At 35.7% G+C, this 22320-nt stretch overlaps 1 protein-coding gene across 6 annotated transcripts in view; it reads right to left on the bottom strand.

Moving 5' to 3' along the window:
- The window catches only part of FAM135A (family with sequence similarity 135 member A), a 100484-nt gene that overhangs the window by 57786 nt on the left and 20378 nt on the right, over window positions 1–22320 (bottom strand). For 5 of the 6 annotated variants that reach the window (XM_054569556.1, XM_054569555.1, XM_054569560.1 and 2 more), the window contains 3 exons: window positions 2676–2815; window positions 2494–2564; window positions 895–1068 (listed from right to left, as the gene is read on the bottom strand). In XM_054569556.1, the coding sequence (XP_054425531.1) occupies window positions 895–1068; window positions 2494–2564; window positions 2676–2815 (385 nt within the window). Of the gene's footprint in view, window positions 1–894; window positions 1069–2493; window positions 2591–2675; window positions 2816–22320 lie in introns of those variants that run through there. The other variant, XM_054569558.1, reaches the window with a different exon arrangement.

The following is a 22320-nucleotide window of genomic DNA, read 5'->3' as shown; positions in this document are numbered from 1 at the left end:
AGGTTTTATAGCCAGAGGTTGTGAGGCTTTATTTTCCCAGCGCTGGAACCCTGGGTTCGTGGTCTGTCCTGCTCTCCAGTTGTTTCTCCCAGTTTATCTACACGTAAGTGTGGAGCTGCCCGGTCTGCCACCTATCACCTTGCTGAGCGTCCTCTCCACCCCAGATGCCCATCTCTACCCCTCCTACCAGTCTGGATGAACGTTTCTTCTTTAACTCCGTAGTTGTTAGACTTCCATATGGTTCAGTTTTCTGGCAGTTCTGCAGTTATGGCAGTTGTTTTTTGTTTTTAAATTGGTTGCTGTCCTCCTTTTGGTTGTGCGAGAAGGTGAAATGTATCTACCTATCCCTCCATCTTGGCCTGAAGCTGCCCCAATGCATTTATAATGATTCAGAATTTTATGCACTTCTAAGCTAAAATGATATACATAAAGTAATTTTAAAAGATTTAGTCAAGATATATAAAATTGGTTAATGACTTAGAAAACAAGTATTACTGTACAGTACAGATTTAAGAAGATAAAATTAGTCCATCCAGAGACAAAGAAACTAAGGAAAAATTAATATACTTTTCCGTTGGATGAATGATTATAGCACAGCATTGCATAAAAACACTAAACAATGCGGTATGGTTATTTCCAGGCTTGTGTTATTTTTCTTGATCAGTTTATCTGGCAATGATTGCTCCATATTTCTGTAATAAAAAAGTTATCAATCTAATGTTCCCATGCTTTTAAATTTTATTAATTTAATATTTTAGTATAAAATGAAAGTATTAAATAAGTATGAATTCAGAAATTCCTTACTATTTCAGTTATCTTTATCAAAGTATATATTTTCACTGTAAAAATAAAAGACATTACATTAATAGGAACAAGGGTATTGGTTAAATTTACCTTATTAGTGGTTGGTGTAGTGCAACCAAGGACGCATGGACTGTAACAGACACAACAGAAAGGTGGAAATAATCAAACATAACATTAACATGATGATGAAGGCCTTTATGGAGGTTAAAATGCAGCTTCAATGTTCGGCTACTTATTAGTTGCAAGGCATTCAGATCATCTGTCCTATAAAAAGCAACATATTTGCATATAAGTACAGAATATTTTGTAAGGGCCAATCCTTTGTGAAGTAATTTAATCTATTCAAACATTAAGTTACGTGATTAATTTTAAAAAACTGAATAATTTTTAAAGCATCATATTTGCATTAAACAGCAATATAAAATCCAACAGGATCCTACCTATAAATTTCTCTCAGTCCATGAATGCATTGTTTTTTCACTAATGTCCCACTAAAATGAGTTCTTTTTAACACTTCAGAAATTAATCTCATTTTATACTTAATTTTCTCCATAGAAATACTGTGTATGGTAAGGTTGCAGTATAAATAGGTAAAATCTGATTAAAATAAATCCTAAATAATATTTAAAATTATTTTACTGTACAAAATTTTGTTATTAAATGCTTCATAAAGATAAGCTAACCATTGGTAGGTATTATATTTAGTCTGTCCTTAAATTTACACATGCAAAGCATCTGAAACAATTCCATGAAAATTATATACAAAATATCCACACACACATATATTTTAACCCACACATATGCATATTATAACTATCTACAGCTAATAAACTACTTATTCATTTCAGCTTACTTCACTTAAAAGAATTTTGACTTGGTTTAAAAAACAATCCTGTAAGGAATTATTTGTAATAAACAAGTATTACAGAAGAGCAGAGGCAACCATGTAAAAAAAATTCTTATTCCTTAATGACAGCAGAAAGCACATCTAAAGTAGACCTCTCAGTAATGTGACTGCTTAATCACTTTTTGTACATGCAGTCTTAATTTAGATACAATTTTCAAGAAATATTTCTACAAGTACACTTGAAATAAAGAAATAAAAAACCTCCAAAACTCGTTAAATGGATTCTGATTCTTGTCTTAATAAAAGCATGGTTTCTCCCTAAAATCTATTAGTATATTATAAGTCCAGATGTGTGGGCAAGTTCAGGGTAGCCAGTCCTAAGATTTCCTCAAGAGGAACTAGAAACTAAGTGTAAGAATCATCAGTCTTGATAACCCTCTGAATATCAAAGGAGCACCACCTAAAGAAGACATCACTCATGCCAGTAAAAATATTAGCCAGTTATAAAGTGGAAGAGAGCTCAGTTATGTAAAATGCTAATGGCAGTGCTATTATGTCAACAGAACAATTTCTACAGCCTAGGAAATTGTTTTATATTCTTTAACTTGTCTGATTTTGCTACCTAGAGCTTGTGGAATCAGCATGGGCACCAAAGAGTAGCTCTAACCATTCTCATGAGACTCCCTCAGAAGACAGAGATAGTCTGCTTCCCACCCAACTCAAACAACAACAACAAAACCACAAGAGGAGGAAAGGCTGAATTCAAAGAAGTAAATGAGGAATGTAATACTAACATAATAGTCATGAATAACTATGTAGTTTTAATTGATTAGCCTACTTACGAATAATCTCCATCTGTAAAGTGTAGGTCCAAGGACAACAGAAAAGCCATGTCTTCAAGGGTTTCTTCAATCTGAAGAGAAATTATAACAGGAGACACTTTAAAAATATTTATAGAAAGTTAGAAATATGCCTTGAGGCAGTACAAAAATATTTATCTAAGTATATACAAAGAGATAGTTACCTTTTTTTCATCCAACAACATTTTAACTTTGAAGATCATAACATCGTTTAAAACAACTTCCTCATTTTTATACAGAATTTGAAATGTTTTACTGCATATCAGAGAATCATGAACTGAAGCTGGAAAGGCTAAAGTCATACCTGAAACAAATAAGATACATAAATGACAGGTAAAGGGTAAAATATATTATAAGTGAATTAAAACTTTTATTTTAAAACACTGTAAGTTTGATTATATTACTCCAATGCCAATATTGTTTTATATAGTAGTATTAGAACATTTCTGAAAATTTATTCATTTCTTTGACAAAAAATGGATAAATACATTATAATCACTATAAAGTTGTACGGCTTATCTTAATCTGAGAAGGTAAGAAGGAAATCTCAAAGGAGATATTTTTAAATATTGGTATTACAGAAAAAAGTAATTTAGTTTTCCATAGCTTGTATAGTAAAGAATTTGGTTGGCCTTTGTCCTGGTTGCTCCCAAGTAAGTAATTTCTAAACCCTTGAAATCAGGGCTGCTTGTTGTCCCTGATTCCCAGAAGGTATCTCTAAACCTCTGGAATTTCCCAGTGACAGGAGTGTCTCTGTTATTCATGATGGGCCCTGACAGTTTATGTTAATGAAGTGACACAAGGTGGGCTCCTGGATAGTTGATGCTAAGGAGACTCAGGATGGGAGTTGGCCACACCAGTAAGACAAACCATGTGATACAGAGCTGGGACTTTGAGCCACAAGATGTAAACCCAACCTCCAGGGAAGGGAAGGGGGCTGGAGATTGAGCCACGTGGGTGACAATCCAATCAATCATGTCTAATAAAACACAAACTCTGGACATTGAAGCTTGAGTGAGCTTCCCTGGTTGGCAATACTCTATATTGTCACATATGAATTTCCAGGGAGGGTAATGCATCTTGACTCCATGGGGAGAGAATAACAGAGCCTCACAAATCTGTGATTCTCCCAGATCTTGCCCTGCGGATTTCTTTTTTAGGCTGGCTCTAAGTTTGTCTTTTTGCTATATAACAAAACTGCCAGGTAAGTAGAGTACCTTCCTGAGTTATGCGACTTATTCTAGTGAATTATCAAACTGGCAGGGGTAATAGGAACCCTAAATTTGTAGCCAGCTGGCCAGAAGTGAGGGTAGTTTGTGGACCCATGAACTTGCAGCTGGTGTCTGAAGTGAGAGCAGTCTCTTGGAAGATCATGTCCTTAACCTATCAAGTTTGGTTCTGCCCTCTAAGTTGTTTGTGTGGGCTCATTCCAACAGACCACCTGCTGTCTTATTTCTCTATCCTCCAGAAATAACATGATGTGAGAAACAGTCAAAGAAACGGGAGATTAAGTTTAAAGTCAGAGATAAAGCCAGGTGGTTATCTCCGTGGGGCAGAAAGCCCAGAGTGGGATACAGACTCAAAACTGGAATAAGAGGGTGGTCTGTTCATACGGGGTGGTGGCCTGATGTCTCAGTCTGTGCCTGTTAAGAAGGGTAGCCTGGAATGAAGTGTCAGAACCTCAGGAGAGTGAGGATGGCAATCAAGGTGGAGTGGTGACTTAGAGTCAGATATTGGGAGTCCAAGCAAGGTAAGGAGGACATTTGCATGGGAGGGTACCTGTGCAAAAGACTGGGGGACTGGAACTCAAATTAGGTAAGGAGGGTATCCTTGCAGGGGTCATCATGGTGCAGAGTGTAAGAGTTCAAAAGAGATGAGGGAAACTTCCATATGGTGGAGAGGGTGAGTGTGGGCAGCTGGACACACTCTAACTGAGCCCAAGTAAGGTAAGTAGGAGTCACACATAGTGGAGTCACCTGGCATGAGATGCTGAAGGCCAAGTAGCCCATAAGGGACAGAGAAGAGTGACATGGAACTGGCACATAAGGGACTGATTAAATAAGAAAATGTATTAAGGGTAATGAAAGTCAGGTTCCTTATCATCCACAAAAGAATGTATACATATGAAAAGAAGATACAAATACAGAATGAATCCTATGGTACTAGATTAAAATTAGAATGTTCATAGCAGCACAATTTATAATAGCCAAGTGCTGGAAGCAATCTAAGTGTCCATCAGTAAATGAGTGGATCAAAAAACTATGATACATTGACACAATGGAATACTACGCAGCAGAAATAAAGAGCTACGACCCTTCGTGACAGCATGGGTGGAACTAGAGAGCATTATACTAAGTAAAATAAGCCAGAGGGTGAAAGGCAAATACCAAATGATCTCACCTATAAGTGGAACCTAATCAATAAAACAAACAAGCAAGGAAAATATGACCGGCAACATTGAAAGAAAAAAGAAACCAACAGAATCAAGAGGGAAAGAGGGGGGTGTGGGGAAAGGGAAGGGAAGGATCAAGTCAAGAAACATGTATAAAGGACCCATGGACAAAGCCAAAGTGGGGAAGAATTGAGGGGCAGAGGTGGGCAGGGGAAAGTGGTGGTGGGAAAATGGAGGCAAATGTATTTGAACAATAAAAAAATAAAATAAAAAATAAAATCACCATTCTAAAAAAAATAAAAAAGGAAATACTGATGTGAACTCATGGTTTTCACTATCTATATAAAGACATGTAAATCTGTATATGAATGTGTAAATATACATGTATGTATATACACGCACTATCTCTGACCACTTAAGGGGCTGGGAGCAGGACAGCCCCAACCATTGGTTTTGGATACTATTATCCACTAAAAGGAATCAAGGCTTTTGGAGAGATGACTGACTCCAGAGCTGGGGCACAGATAAGTCAAGAAAGGTTTGGGCCATCTTTTCATACCAGAAAGTAAGGAAGTGCTTAAAAGAATAAAGGGACACATCAAAAACACATAAAAGCTAGCTCTGAAGAAGCTACCCCTAGTCAAATGTGGGATGAGCTGAGATCAAAATAAATTATGATAGTAATGTATTAACATGCATTAAATAATACAGAAATCCAGAAGTCCATAATGATATAAATAAGTGAATGAACAAATCAGGAGTTTGATAAATAACAGGATATTTATTAATTACAAAGAGAAAGGGAATAACTTTACAGTAAAGCCTGACAGGATATAATAAGAACACAGCATCATTTTAAAGATATTCCTGTCATAGGTGCCTAACCTGAATTTGATCATGAGGAAATCTCAGATCAATGCAAACTAAAGGACATTCTACAAATTAACAGGATTATAGTCTTCAAAAGTGTCAAGGTCATGAAAGTCAAGGAAAGATTAAGGAACTGTTCCAAAATAAAGGAGACTACAGAGACATGGCTAATTACAATGCATAATTCTATACTGTATCCTTTTGCTCTGAAAGGATTTTGCTTGCAAACTAGAAAAACTTGTTTGCAAGCAAAATGAGTCTGAGGATAAGATGGCAATAATGCATCAGTTAATTTATTGATTTTGATGATTTTATTGGGACTATGTAAGAGAATATTCTTGTTTGTAGGAAACACATACTGAAGTATTTGGGGATGATGGAGCATCATGTTAGCAAATTACCTTTAAATGGTTACTCTTAAATGATGCAGGAAAAAAGTCCTTTGTCCCATACCTATAACTTTTTTCTTAAGTTGAGAGATTTTTACACACACACACACACACACACACACACACACACACACACACACACACAGTGTCATACCTTGGTATTCATCAACTTCAGAGCTCATCAAACCCTGCACTCATCACATTTAGACAAGAAAAAAACGTTTCAGCACTTGGTGCTTGCTCAGGACTCGTTGCACTTGCTAGAGCTTGTATGTCATGACATCACCCCGCAAGAGAAAATGTTTCGTCATTTGATACTTGTTGGTTCAGTACTCTTTATGCGCTATGAGTACCAAGGTACCACTATATATATTATGTATATTAGAAAGGAAACAAAACAGACCAGAAACTCAAGTATAGACATCAGAGAAGAGCTAAGAAGGGGAAGAAATTTTCTTCAATAAAAAGTAGATTTTATAAAATCTCCCAGATCATATGAAGTTTGATTCCACTGCTTCAAAAAGTGAGTTTCCCTGACGCCCTTCCCCAAGGATGTTGTTCCAATGCAACCCTTTCAAGTGGGGGCTGTTGCCTCTTCTACACTTCTACTCCTACAGAGACTAGAGCTTCTTTATTCCTTACTGTTGCTTATCTACTTGCAGATATATCTGGACAAATTCCCTATTTCTCTGCTCCCTTTTCTGGCAAACTCCTCAGAAGATCCTTTGGTATTTAATGTCTCAAAATCATCTCCCTTTCTTTCTCTGGCCTATTTTGTGATAGCCAGTCTCCAGGATGGTCTCCAATGATTTTCACCTCCTAATACTCACATCATTGTAAAGTCCTCCCACAAAGTCCCAGGGATGATCTGCTTAAATACAGCAGAATTAAAGGTATGATTTGTGTAAGGCAGCAGAAATAATGGACTGTAGCTTCTTAAGAGACCTAGAGCCCAAAGCAAGTAGCTAGACGGCTTCTGGATTCCAGACCCAAAGACACTGTGAGATAATGACAGTTGTTTTAATCTAAGTTTGTGTGTAAATCCTTATATAACAATAATTCATTCACACTTTAACTGGACTTTAATGCATGTAACTGCTCTTATCAAGATCACTAATAACTTCTGCTTTGATAAATGTAATGGTGAATTCTCAGAACCCATCTTAGTTCACTTATAATCAGCATCTGACACAATTACACATTTCCTCATTCTTGAAATACTTCTTTAATTTGACTTCCTGCACATCACATTTTTCTGGTTTTACTCCTACCTCATGGGCCACCCCTTTTTAGTCATTTTTTGCTTGTTTTTTTTCTGTCCAAGAAGAAGCACAGTATAGCAGTTAAGAACAGATTCTGGAGCCACGCTGGCTGAGTTTAAATTCTGCCACTTACTAGCCCTGTGACCTCTATTAATTTTTTTTTTCTTCCATGACCCACATGCAATTCTTCAGCAAATCCCATTGCTTCTACCAATGAAATATATCCAAGATTTATTGAGTGAGAGTGCTACAAATGCTCAAACAGGAAAAGAGACATTGCTGTTAGAAATGCCCTAAAATGGATTCTAGCACAGTATAAGAAGCTATAGAAAACAAATTATTCTAAATTGCTTTGGAATAACAATAATTAATTGTCTGTGAAAGTTACCTATATTCTCAATTAACATTAAAACTTAAAGCTTTAAAAAAGATGTACCAATGACTTACAGGTAACAAACTTTCCTTTAATTTTATTCTCAAATAAATTTGCCTGGAGTAAAGGGTAAAAAATACGCAAATTCTTCCTACTTATTCCTCCACTCATCCAATCAATCAATACTTATTGAATACCTATGAGAAGCCAGGCACTTTCTAAGTGCTGGGGATAAAAAGTAAAATAAAAGAGATAAAAATGTCTGACCTCATGAAACTTACATCCCAATGGGAGGGGCAACAGAGAATGAAAATAAATAAAAATAAGTACTATGAAAAAATAAAGAGGAAAGAAGAAAGGTAGCAATTTTAAACAGAAAGTTAAGCAATGCTTAATTGTTAAGACTTATGTACTCTCCCTTCCTACATGCCACTAGGTTGCTGCCGATTTTTCACCTTAGTATAAATCTGAAAGTTTATTCCTTGGAGAGGATAAAACAGAGGTCCTCTGAACTGGAATTCACCAGGCAAAACTGAGAGTAAGGGCATACTGAATTCCAGATGCAGAGACTCACAGAACTCTTCCTCTACTGGGCTCCATAAAGGCTGGCAGTTAGAGTCTTACACTCCAGGAAGGAAAGAGACAAGAATCTTCTCTGGAATTTCAAGAACTATAAAGAATTTAAGATTTTACCCTACCTGTAAGCTAACAAGCTGGCCTACTACAGTTGCATGAATGCTGGCGGAAGACATGGGACTCCTGGGTCAGAGACAAAGGGCTTTTATTCCTTATGGCATAGCAAGCAGCAGGGGCTTCAAGCTCATATCAGTTCCCCTTTTCCTCACTCCCCCATGTCCCATGGGGGTGACATGGAGGCAGGCCCAGGTGGGTGCTATGCATGCAGTCCTTGTTTTTTTTTTTAAAATCACAATCGAGGAACTCTAAACTTAGAAAATATTAATGTTTTATAAAGTACTACAAGAAAACCTATCTGAACTTTGAACTGGAGAGACACATTACTTACACTGGACAGTAAATGAGTCTACCTTCTGTTCCAGGAACATTATCTAGAGCTTTCAAAGCTCTTTATTATAGAAACATTCTTTATAAGCCTAGTTCAGAAGACTTTCAATGTTTCTGCTCTCAAAATGTACAGAAATGAAAGAAACCATGAAGAATTATTTTCAACCATATATAAGGTAAAATCTCAGATTCTTCAGTTCTTGGCATGGGAATCTGACCAACCTAGTAAGTCTATAATAAATCTATTATGGTAGATAAGCTCTAAAGATACCTACTTCAAAGATCCCTTATTAAACAGCTCACCAATATCATCCCAATGTGAGCTCAAAGAGACAAGTCCTATGTATGCTATTAGAATTTCCAATCAGCCCTCCTTTCAGTCATGTACAGATAACCGAGGACAATTACACAATAGTAAGCTTCTAACATGTAAGTTAGAGGACAAAATAAATAGGAAAAAAAGCAACTTGTTGATTAAGAAAAGAGAAGAGATGAAAGGAAGGGAGGAAAAGGAGGAGGAAAGAGAGAAGGGAGAGAGGAAAAAAAGGGAGAGCAAAAGAGAAAAGCAAAAATCTGAAAAAGGAGTTAAAATTGAAGAAATAGCAGTCAGTAGAGCAAGACAGAAATGGAAAAAAGGAAAAAAAACCCTAAAAATTAAGACCAGTGAGGATGATCCACCAGAGAAAACAGATGGGAGAAAATCACTGACAAAATACGAAAATTTCCCAGAAGTGAAGGACAAATTTCCAGATTAAAAGGGCCCAATGAACACTCAGAGATATGTGATACATCACTATGTACCATCAGAATGCAAGAAATATAGATTCTACAATATTTTTGAAAGGGGGAATGGGTCACATATAAAGGATTCAAAATCAGAATGGCTTTACAAGTCTTAACAATGATGCTGCAAACCAAAAGACAAGGGAACACTATTTTCAAAATTCTGAAGGAAAAAACAGTTCCAACCTAGAATTCTATACTTTGCTAAACTTTCAAACAAGTAACAACAGAATAAGGACATTTTTTAAATACTAGAGATTTCAAAATATTTATCTCCTTTGCTACTTTTCCCAACATGATATTGGAAAATAGGCTCTACCAAAATGAAAGACTAAACCAAGAAAGAAGAAAAGTGTTAGGAAATAAGAGATCCAATGCAGGAGAGGCAAAAGGAAGCCCTAGGACGATGGTAAAGGAAGATTCCAAAGAGATCCTTTCTGTCTTAGATATAGAAGGTGACTAATAAAGATTGGTGTAGCGTGCAACAACAGATAGACATGTTGAGGTCTGTCATCTGAAAGATTTTTTGCTGCCATGGTACCATTACTTTAAACCTAAGGAGAGATTAAAAGCTTAGTCAGAATCTTTTTTAATTTTTTGAGGGTATACTGATGAAGTTTGGGCCCTATTTTCCTTGATTATATGAAGGTAGTCTTTGCACTTCATATAGACGTTTTCTGTTTTGACCTACTCCTGAGAGCTGAAGGAAGTTAAATGGTAAGTTTAAATTCAAATCAGCCTACTTCACATGTTGGACAGCCAACAGTTCATCACCTTACAACCTTGCCAGAAGACCTGAACGTGGTGAGCTCTAAGTTTCACACAATTTACTCTTGACCTTGTCCACGAACTTCCCCCAAGGGCGGGGGCGGGGAGGGTGTCTTAAAACATTCCAAGTGTATAGCAGCATAGACTAATCAAGAGAACTCTGCTCAGCTTTTCTTCTGGAAGTTGTCTTTTAAAAGTGATAGTACAGCTTTCTTACCGGGATAGTAAGTACAACCGGGTTTTTGCTTGATACTCAATTTTCCCAAACTCAACCAGGTATTTCCCTGGGATGCAGTCATAGGTGATAAAATTATAAAGAAAAGAGTGAACACAAAAGTCTGGAGGCATATACAGGAGGCTTAATACAGTACTAGTAATGATCTAGTTCTTAAATGAAGGGTTGGTTGCTTGGGTGTTCATTTTATTACTAAATAAAATAATGTTTTATATGATCTTCAAAAAATCTATGAGACATTTTATAATAAATTTTAAGTATTTATTATAGTTACTCAGTGCCATGCATTATTTTAAGGTAGATAGACCAAACCAAATAAAAAGAAAGAAACCTTACTTTCCCTGCCCCCATGTAATTCTGTAAATTACTTCTGCACTAAGTATTACAGAGAAGGGCAGAATACTGTGGCATATTATAGCATGACTCCACCTACTCTGTGGAGTCAGGAAAGACTGTTGACAATATAACACTTGAGCTGAAATACCATATAAAAAGTAGTAATTTAATAAAGATGGAAAGAAAGAGCATTTCAGGTGGAAGATATAGAAATTTCATGAAGGCAAGGTCCATGTCTCATATATTTATTACTGAACTTCATATAGTATTATGAACAGGGTCAGACTTGCAAAGAGAATGGATCTGTGTACAGTGTTGGTGCAAATGTAAAATGATTTAACTATGGAAAATAATGCAGAGGTTCCCCCCAAAACTAAAACTAGACTACCTTATGATACAGCAATCTCACTTTTGGGTATTTACCCTAAAGAACTGAACTAGGATTTCAAAGACATAGATGCACTCCCATATTCATTGCATTTTTTTTTTTACAGTAGTCAAGAGGTAGAAGCAACCTAAATGTCCATCAATGGATGAACAGATAAAGAAAATGGGGTACATTATGGAATATTTTCAGTCTTAATAAAGAAGGAAATCCTGTCATACAATACTACATAAATGAACCATGAGGACTTTTCCTATGTGAAATGAGCCAAATGTGGTATGATTCTACTTATATTAGGTTTACCTAAAATAGTCAAATTCATTGAGGAAGAAAGTAAAATGGTGGTTGCTAGAGTCTGGGAGAAGGAGGAAATGAGAAGTTGCTATTCAATGGTATAGTGTTTCATTCATACAAGGTGAAAAAATTCCAGTGACTTTCTGTATACTTAACAACACTATACTATACCCTTAAACATTTGTTAAAAAGTTAGATAGATTTCATGTTATGTGTTTTTACCACAAAAGAAAAAGAATGAATGCTTTGCTCTGGAGTATTACTATCCCATGCCAACATATTTAGAGAAAAGCCCTGAGATTTTTGTTCTAAGGTAAACACTAATTTCCTGACATTTTGCATTTGGGCCTGAGTGCCCAACTATGTAACAGCTGACCCAATTACAAACCTTTACCTTATCTCTTTTTTCAGACATACCTCTCACTTCTCTTCGTCTGCTGTACCTGCCTAAAATTCCTGGGAAAAGGTGTTCCTGAAGGTAGTTTTGCCCCAACTTCTTTTTTCTATTCTTCAAAAATGTACTGAAATATTTTTCAGTTATTCATTTTTGTGTTTTTATATTGTTATTACTAAATAGTATTGGAAACAAAAAGACTCAAACAAACGTGTATATTCAGTTTATTGTCCTGGGTCTGAAACTCTCCCTGCTTTTAAATATTTACTAGATGATAATTTCTGAGTTTAGAAATTATCACATATAACTTTTCACATATCACATATAAAAGTAAACCACATATAACTTTTTCATTGCTTTAATTTAGGAATGAGCACTATGTCTTATACATAATAGGCACTCAGCAATTGTTTATGGAATAAATGAACTTTCATCTAACTTCTTTGTGTCCTATTTTCTTGTTGAAATGACTCTATTTTCACTTTGCATCCCAGTTACCTGCTAACCCTAACATCAAGACCTATACCTTTAGTGACTTGTGTATAGGCCTACAAATTTATAATTTAGTCATAGTTCATATATTTTACTCCTATCAGTATCTTTTAGCATTTTGTTTGGTTAAACAGCTAGCATTGTTATCTCTTGTTTATTTTGTGAAAAAGTGAGCATTCATTCAATCAATTTATTAAACCCCTGAAATAGTGGGAGCTATGAGATATGAACATAAATAACAACACTGTCCTTCTTTTCAGAGTTCCCAATCTAGTTTGAATAGAAACATATAAGCAAATATTTGCAGTACAATGTGCTAATCTCTTAACTCCCTATTTCAGAAGGCCAAAGCAAAAGGCAATGTAATTATCATTATCTCTTAAGCTAAACAGACAACCAATGGCAGTGAGAATGAAGCTGCTGACCATAAGGAAAGCAAAATGAAGGCTTGTAATGCCAAATAAACTCTACTTTCTTTTCTATGCATTTATTGAAAAACCTAATTATATAGTGAGTTTTTTACTCACAGTTAAGATTATTCAATTACTGGTAACAGTAATGGATTAGTGATATAATATGAATTGTCTCCAGTTACATATTTCTTTAAAGTTTCCTAATCTTAAAAAAGCATTCTGATTTAATGATTCTTGAGGTTTGACTGCATTAGAATTCCATTTCTGAGGAAAAAAATAGAAAGTGTTATAAAAACATGGCATAGGAAAATTCTAACTATGTATGGCAATTATCTGCATCTTAACAAAGGAGAGAGAATGAGGAAGGGAGATGTGTACAAATAATGAGGTAATTAAAACCCATCAAATTTGAAAAACCAGAAGTGGTTCTATAGAATCCACAGGGAGAATGGAGGGAAATAAAGTTAGACATGTAGTACAGAGTCAAATCTTATGAAAAATCTTAACAATTCAGCAGAATTATCACAACATTTCAGTGGCTCTCAAAGAAAGGCCTCGTAAAGCTGGTTGCTGGGCAAAGCTTAAGGAGACAGCTAACAGGGAGAAAAAGATGGTTCTTCTAGAAGAACTTTAAAATATTTACAGCATAATTACAAGTGGCCAATTACCACTGTCAAGGCAAAGCAACTGGACCGATCTTTTCTTTCTTTGATAAATAGCCCTTATTTCCAAACTTACTGTTTTTTTAACATTAAATTTTTAACTGTTATCACCTGTATAAGAGCACTGGGTAGTGGTAGGTAGGAAGAAGAATGAAATACATATACATACAAAGAATTTCATCCAGAGAACTCTGCTCAAATAGAAATAACTGGAAATTTCTTTTTTGTTCAACAAGGGTTAATTTCTCACTATTCCAAATGCATATCTAATTGTGAAGCTTCTAAAAAGTGAAAAACATTTTTTTAGTAGTAAGACCTTCTCACACATTATTGTTTGAATTTCGGTAAAATTTCCCTGACTTTCTCCTCACAGGTAAGCAGTCTTTCATCAGAACTAAATAGATATTTTTCCAAAGAAGACAATAAAATGGTCAACAGGCAAACAAAAAGATGCTCAACAAGAGTAATTATTAGGGAAATGCAAATCAAAACCATGAGATATCACCTCACACCTGTTAGAATGGTTATCATCAATAGGACAAGAGACAACAGGTGAGGTACCAATGATGATGTGGTGAAAAGCGAACCTTTATACACTGTTGGTGGGAATGTACATTGGTCCACCCACTGTGGAAAGTAATATGGAGGTTTCTTAAAAAATTAAAAATAGATCTATCACATAATCCAACAGTTCCACTTGTGGATATATACCCAAAGAAAATAAAAACAGGATTTTGAATAGATATATGCACTCATGTTTATCGCAGCATTATTCATAATAGACAAGATAATGAAAACAACCCAAATGCCCCTCAACAAATGAATGGATAAAAAACATGGGATATGTATTTAAAAATTGAGTATTAGTCAAGAGAAGGGAGGACATCCTGCCCATCATAACAACATGGATGGACCCTGAAAATATTATGCTAAGTGAGATAAGTCAGAGAAAGAAAAATATTATGTGATATCACTTATATTTAAATCTAAAAAAGTCTAACTCATAAAAAAACAGAGAATAAAATGGTGGTTACCAGGAGATGGGAGTGCAGATATAAGGTAGATGTTATTTAAGGGTACAATACTGCATCAAGTAGTAGTAAATAACCCATCAGATTTTAATGCACAGTGTAATGATTATGGACAACAATATTTTACTAAAATTGTGTAATGTGATAAGTATCATTACAAAGGCAATCATATTACAGTATACAAGTATACTGGAGCAACATGTATCCTTACATTTACAAATAGCTAGTGAGTAGCAGAACAAGACCTGAAACTAGTCATATCCAAAGCAAACATTTTCTACAGATTAAGCCAGTTTTTTTTTATTGTTGTTCTATTATAGTTGTCCCAATTTCCCTCCTCTGCTCTCCCTTGCCCCGCCCAACCCCCTGCTCTCACAGTTAATCCCCACCCTGTTGTCCGTGTCTGTGGGTCATTTATACCTCTTCCTTGACTAGACCCTTCCCCTTCTTTCCCTCCTTATCCCTGTTGACCTTCCCCCTCTGGTCACTGTCAGTCCATTCCTCATTCCTTGTTTCCATGCCTCTGGCTTCATTTTGCTTCCTTATTTGTTTTGTTCATTAGGTTCCTGTTATAGGTGAGATCATATGGTTATTTGTCTTTCGCTACCTGGCTTATTTCACTAGCATAATACTCTCCAGTTCCATCCAAGCTGCCATGAAAGGTATGAGTTCTTTCTTTCTACTGCATAGTATCCATTGTATAAATATACCACTGTTTTTTGATCCACTCAGTTACTGATGGGCACTTAAGCTATTTCCAGCACTTGATTAAGCCAGTTTCATATGCACAGAAATGCAATCCCAGGTACCTAGATTTCCTTGATAATTTATAAATTCAGGGGTCTTTCGTAGGTCTCTCCCTTCAGTTTTCCTTTCTTGCCCTTAGTCATCTTTGTTTTTGCTTCTTATACTAGAAAAGGCTTTAATGATTTACACATTTTTAAATTTACTTAATAACACATTATCCTATGTGTTTAATCACTATGCTACGTAACTGAAATTACATACATAAGAAAACATAAAATTAACTATTGTAAGTTACAGCTATTTACAACAGTAAATGGTTCACAAATCATAGTAAACGAGCCAAAATTTGACTGCTTCTGATTCTTTCTTGTATCACTAGAAGCCAAATAATACTTTATATGTATACAACCCATCACAGTTTGCTGAGAACTTTTACTTATTTCGCACACGACAACCTTGTAAAGCACACACTTCACAGAGAAACCGAAGCTCATAGATGTTAAGTGCATTTTCTAAGGCAACATAAAAGGAAGCTGATATCCTGATTTCAAGTTACTATTTTATTATCTACAACAGAGCCACATCTTTTCCTCCCCATGGGCTGTACTTTTTAAATTGAGACAAAAATTTTAGAACATAAAATTATTTTGGATAAAAAGTACAGTTCAATAGCATTGGAACTAGACAGAGGTGATGACTACACAGTCATCACTACGTTGTACATTTATATTTAGTTTACTGAATATTTATACTGGGCTTTTTTCTAAAAAGGTCTTGGAAATGGCATTTAATAACAAATATTAATAAAATAAAAATGTTAATAAGGACTAAGAAAAGGAGAAGGAAGCTAAATGTAATCTATGAGTGTTACTGCCATCTTCTTTCACCTTTTTTTAGCTGTATTTTTTTTCCATTACTATTTATCCCATTTATACCCCTTCTCCCTCCTGCAATCACCACACAGTTGTCCCTGAGTACTTTTCCCTTGTTGCTCAAACCCTCCATCTGGTAATTGTGCCACCCATAACTGTCAGCTTGCTCTCTAGGAGTCTGTCTCTATTTTGCTTGTTACTTCAGTTTGTTCATTAGATTCCACATGAGTGAAATCATATGGTATTTCTCTGACTTATTTCACTTAGCATAATGTTCTCCAGGTCCATCCATGTTGTGGCTCAGGGTAAAACTTTCTTCTTTACAGTCAAGTAGTACTCCATTGTGTAAATGTCCCACTGTTGTTTTATCTACTCTCCTACTGATGGACACTTGGGCTGCTTCCTTGGAGACTGTAAATAATGCTGCACTAAACATAGGGGTGTTTATGTTATTTCAAATTAGTGTTTTGGGTTTCTTCAGATAAATTCCTCGAAATGGAACTGCTGGGTTAGAAGACAGTACCATTTTAGTTTTTTGAGGTGTCTCCATGCTGCCTTCCACAAGTGGCTTCACCAATATTCATTCTCACCAACAGTGCAAAAAGTTACCCCTTCTCCATATTCTCTTCAAAACATGCTTTTTTTAGCCATTCTGACAGGTGTGATGTGATCTCAATGTGGTTTTAATTTGCATTTCTCTGATGATTAGTGACATTGAGCATCTTTCAATAAATGTATCTATTGGCTGTATTTACGTCCTCTTAGGAGATGTGTCTATTTTTTATTTGGATTTTTTTTTTTTTTTGGTATTGAGTTTTATAAGTTCTTTATAAATTTTGGATATTAACCTCTTATCAGATACATCATCAAATATGTTACCAGTTTCAGTGGGTTTTATTTTATTGATGATTTCCTTTGCTGTGCAAAAACTTTTTGGCTTGATGTAGTCCCATTTGTTTATTTTTTCTTTTGTTTCCCTTACCTGAGGAGATATAGCAGATAAAATATTGCTAGAAACAATGTCCGAGATTTTACTGCCTATGTTTTCTTCTAGGACTTTTATGGTTTTGGTTCTAACATTCAAATCTTTAAACCATTTTATTTTTGAGTGTGCCATAAGAAGGTGGCCTAATTTCATTTTTCTGCACATATCTGTCCAACTTTCCCAAAGCCATTCATTGAATAAACTATATTTAGCTTATTCTATGTGCTTGTTTCCTCTGAATATTAATTGACTATAAAGGTATGGTTTTATTTCTGGGCTATTCTTTTCCATTGATCTATGTGTCTTTTTTTAAATGTCAGTATCATGCTGTTTTGATTACTATGGCCTTATATTATAGTTTGATAATAGGTGGCTTGATTCCTCCAACTTTGTTCTTCATTGTCAGGATTGCTGTTGTCATCAGACCTTTTGTGATTCCATAAAATTTTTTGAAATATTTGGCTTACCTCTGTGAAGTACATCATTGGTATTTTGATAGAAATTGTGTTGAATCTATAGATTACTTTGGATAGTATGGACATTTTAATGCTGTTAATTATTCCTTTCCCTGAACCCAGTATGTCCTTCTACTTATTTCTTATCTTCTTCAGTTTTCAGTGTCTTATAATTTTCTGAGTACAACAGATCTTTTAATCCTTGGTTAGGTTTATTCCTAGGTTGTTTTTTTTTTTTGAAGCAATTGTAAGTGGAATCATTTTCTTAATTTCCCTTTCTTATAGTTCATTATTGGTATATAAAAATGCAACTGATTTCTGGATATTAATTTTGTATTTTGCTATTTTACTGAATTCATGTATCAGCTCTGGTAGTTGCTTGGTGGAATCGTTAGGGTTCTCTAGGTATAAATAGAGACAGTTTTACTTCTTCTTTACTAATTTGGCTGTCTCTTATTTCTTGTCTGATTGCTTATGACTAGGACTTCCAGCACTATGCTGAGTAAGAGAGGTGAAAGCGAACATTCCTGTCTTGTTCCCAATTTTAAGGGGAACACCTGTAGTTTTTGCCTATTGAGTATGATGCTGGCAGTGGGTTTGTCATTTATGGGCTTTATTATAGGTATGTTCCCTCTATTCCCACTTTGTTGAGAATTTTTACCGTAAGTGGGTGCTGGACTTTATCAAATGCTTTTTCTGCGTCTATTGGTATGATCATGTAATTTTTATCCTTCATTTTGTTTATGTGGTATATTACATTTGTTGATTTGCAATTATACTAACCTTGCATTCCCAGAATAAATCCTACTGGATCATTGTGTATGATCTTTATGCATTACTGTATTTGGTTTAGTATTTTGTTGAGTTTTAGCATCTATGTTTACCATGGATATTGGCCTATATATTTTTTTTGTAGTGTCTTTATCTGGTTTTGTAATTAGGATAATGCTGGCTTCGTAAAATGAGCTTGGGAGTTTCCATCCTTTGAATTTCCTGAAATAGTTTGAAAAGAGAGGAGTTCATTCTTCTTGGATTATTTGGTAAAATTCAGCTGTGAAGCCATCTCATCAATGCTTTTCTTGGGAATTTTTTGATTACTGCTTCAATTTCACTGTGTGTAATATGTCTATTGAAATTCTCTGATTCTTCTTGATTTTGTTTTGGAAGATTGTATGTTTCTAGGAATTTATCCATTTCTTCCAAGTTGTCCACTTTGTTGGCATATAGTCTTTCATAGCATTTTCTCTTTCTTTTTCAAATCCTTTGTATTTTGTGGTGTCACTCGTTATTTCTCCTCTTTCATTTCTGATTTTATTTGGGTTCTCTCTTTTGTTCTTGATGAGTTTGGTTAAAAGTTTGTCAATCTTATTTATCTTTCCAAACCGAGCTCTTGGAATCATTGATCTTTTGTTATCTTTTTAAACTTTCTATTTCATTTATTTCTCCTCATATCTTTATTATTTCATTCCTTCTACTCATGCTGTGTTTTGTTGTTCTTTTTCAAGTTTAAGTGTAAAGTTAGATTGATCATATTAACTTTTTCTTGTTTCTTGAAATAGAACTGTATGCTATGAATTTCCCTCTTAGTATTGCTTTCCCTGAGTCCCACAGATTTTGAATTGTGTTCTCATCTTTATTTGTTTCAAGGTATCTTTTGATTTCTTCCTTGATCTCATTGGTTGACCCATTCATTGTTTAATAACATATTTAGCTCCCATGTCTTTGCATGTCTCATCTTCATTTGTTTCAAGTCATCTTTTGATTTCTTCCTTGATCTCATTGTCGGCCCATTCATTGTTTAATAACACATTACTTAGCTTCCATGTCTTTGCATGATTTCAGTGTTCTTGTGATTGACTTCTTGTTTCACAGCATTGTCATCAGAGGAGATGCTTGATATAATTTCGATCTTCCTAAATTTACTGATATGTGTTTTGTGTCCTAAGATATAGTCTATGCTAGAAAATGTTCCATGTGCACTTGAAAAGTATGTATATTCTGCTGTTTGTGGTGAAATGTTCTGAAGATATCAAATAAATACATCTGATCTGGTGTGTGGTTTAAGGCCACAGTCTCCTTGTTGGTATTCTGTCTGGAAGATCTATCCACTGAAATCAATGGGGTGGTAAAATCCCCTACTATGACTGCATTTCTGTTGCTCTCTCTTTATGTCCATCAAGATTTGTTTTACATATTTAGATGCTCCTTTGGTGGGTGCATAAATGTTTACTAAGGTTATATCCTCTTCTTGGATTGCTTCCTATATCACTATATAGTGTCCTCCTTTGTCTCTAACTACAGTCTTGGTTTAAAGTCCTTTTTGTTGAATAAAAGTATTGTTACCCCAGCTTTTTTCCCCTTTCTATTTGCATGAAGTATCTTTTTCCATCCCTTTCCTTTTAGTCTCTGCGTATCTTTCCATCTGACGTGGGTCTCTTAGGGACAGCATATATGGTTCCATTTCTTATTCATTCAGCCATGCTGTGTCATTTGACTTGAACATTTAAGCCATCTACATTGAAAATGATTATCGATAGATATATATTTATTACCATTTTATTTTTTAACTATGTTTCTCTGTTTTCTTATCATCCTCCTTCTCCCCCTCATGCTCCCTCTTCTTAAAGCAAGCCCTTTAACATTTGTTGCAGTACTGGTTTGGTGTCAACAAACTTCTTTAGCTTTTCTTGTGTGGGAAGCTCTTTATTTCTCCTTCGATTCTAAATGACAGCCTTGCTGGGTAAAATAGCCTTGATGACAGTTTCTTTTCATCACCTTGAATATTTCACATCACTCACTTCTGGCCTGAAATGGTTTTTTTGGAGAAGTCCAATGACAGTCTTATTGGGGAATCCCTTTTAGGTAACTACTTTTCTCTTGAGGCTTTTAAGATTCTCTCCTTGTCTTTAATGTTTGCAATTTTAATTATAATGGGCCACCTTGGGTCCACCTTGTTTTGGAATTTCTGTGCTTTCTGGGCTTGTGTGTCTTTTCCCTTCACCAGATTAGGAAAGTTTTTGGCTATTATTTCTTCAAACAGGTTCTTGATCCCTTGCTCACTCTCTACTCCTGGTATTCCCATGATGTGGATGTTATTATGCTTCATGTTGTCCCAAAGTTTCTTAAACTCACTTCATTTTTTAAAATTCTCTTTTCTTTTTGCAGCTTTGCTTGGGTGTTTTTTCCGACCTTATTTTCCAAATCGCTGCCTTGATCTTCTGCTTCATCTAACCTATTGCTTATTCCTTCCAGTGTACTATTTATTTCAGATATTGAATTCTTTATTTCTGAAAGATCTTTTTATGGTTTCTATGTCTTTTTTTCATGCTTTAAGTATCCTTATAATCATTACTCTAAACTCCGTGTTTGATAAATTGGTTGCCTCCATTTCATTTAGTTTTTCTGGAGAATTCCCTTTTTCTTTCATTTGGGGCTTGCTTCTTTGTTTTCCCATTTCAGCTGCCTATTTGTGTTTGTTTCTATGTATAAGGTAGATCTGCAAAGACTCTGGTGCAGGACTATGTCAGATGTTGCTGGTGACTGACACTGGGCAACCTTTTTGGAGCTATCAGCAATTCATAGTTTGTGGCTTTCTCTGCTCGGCCTGTGTGTGTGCAGAAAGAACAAGGCTGTGCACCAAGGCCAGCTTTTACCAACACCAGGTTCAGGGTAGGGTTAGCTAAAGGCTCAGAGCTCCCAGAGATCCTCCCTAACCAGTAGGACTTCTGCTAGGCTTAATCACTAAAAAAGCTTTTAACTATACTCCTCAGCAGCCCAGCTTAAGCTCCACAGGGTAGGGCTACTGTTTTCCCTCAGGTGGATGCCACATGGAGCAGAGTGCTCTGCCTGAGAAAGATGGCTTCTGCAGTATGGGGAATTACTCAGCATGAGGATCCTATAAGCTGACCCTTCAGCTCTCTCCAGAGCCACCAACCCCAGACTCTCTTTACGTGTCTCTAGTCCACTCTGCCTTCCCACTGCCACAGCCCAGGGTAAGTGGCTTTAAGTGAAATTTTGTGTGTCATCTCTTTTTAGAGCCTCTTTGAGTCTCCAGCTGTCTCTCCCTGGAGGACAGAAACCCCACTGCTTTTTGCAGCGTCGTTACTTGGGCTCCTTTTCCGTTTCTGGTGTTCTAGGTTGAACCCAGCTTGGGGTTTAGACTCCACACTTCTCAGGGTGAATGTCCCCATGTGCTGATATATTCCCTCCAGAACTTTAAATGCCACATGTGAGAGCCCAGCTAGCCCTCTCATGCCTTTTTACTTCTTACCAGTCTTGTTTTGGTTTCTTCTGTAAGTCCTTGGTTATAATGCTTCTCTCTAGCTAGTGTTCAGGTGGTTATTCAGGATGATTTTTTTTTTTAATAATTTAGTTGTAATTCTAGTTTGGTCCTGGGAGGAGGTTAGTGTAGCTTCCACCTACTCTTCTGCCATTTTGGATCTCCATTTGAACCTCATTTTTGAATCTACAACCTCTAAAATACCTAAGATACATCTATATCTGTATTTCTTTAGGGTTAGTGCTGGACATGGCTCTCCTACTACCTGTGATGAGTGCTAGCCAGAGGGCCCATGGCCAGAAGAAATAATATTGTCCTGAGTAAATGGACTGTAATTCCCTCCTTATCTCCTTTTGGGAATGGCTTCTT

This window comes from Pteronotus mesoamericanus, unplaced genomic scaffold (assembly GCF_021234165.1).
Source record: "Pteronotus mesoamericanus isolate MK-2021 breed Mesoamerican mustached bat unplaced genomic scaffold, CSHL_Meso_final contig_20, whole genome shotgun sequence".
Lineage (NCBI taxonomy): Eukaryota > Metazoa > Chordata > Mammalia > Chiroptera > Mormoopidae > Pteronotus > Pteronotus mesoamericanus.
The sequence above is the reverse complement of the archived record's forward strand: the minus strand, read 5'-3'. Positions and strand labels throughout refer to the sequence as shown.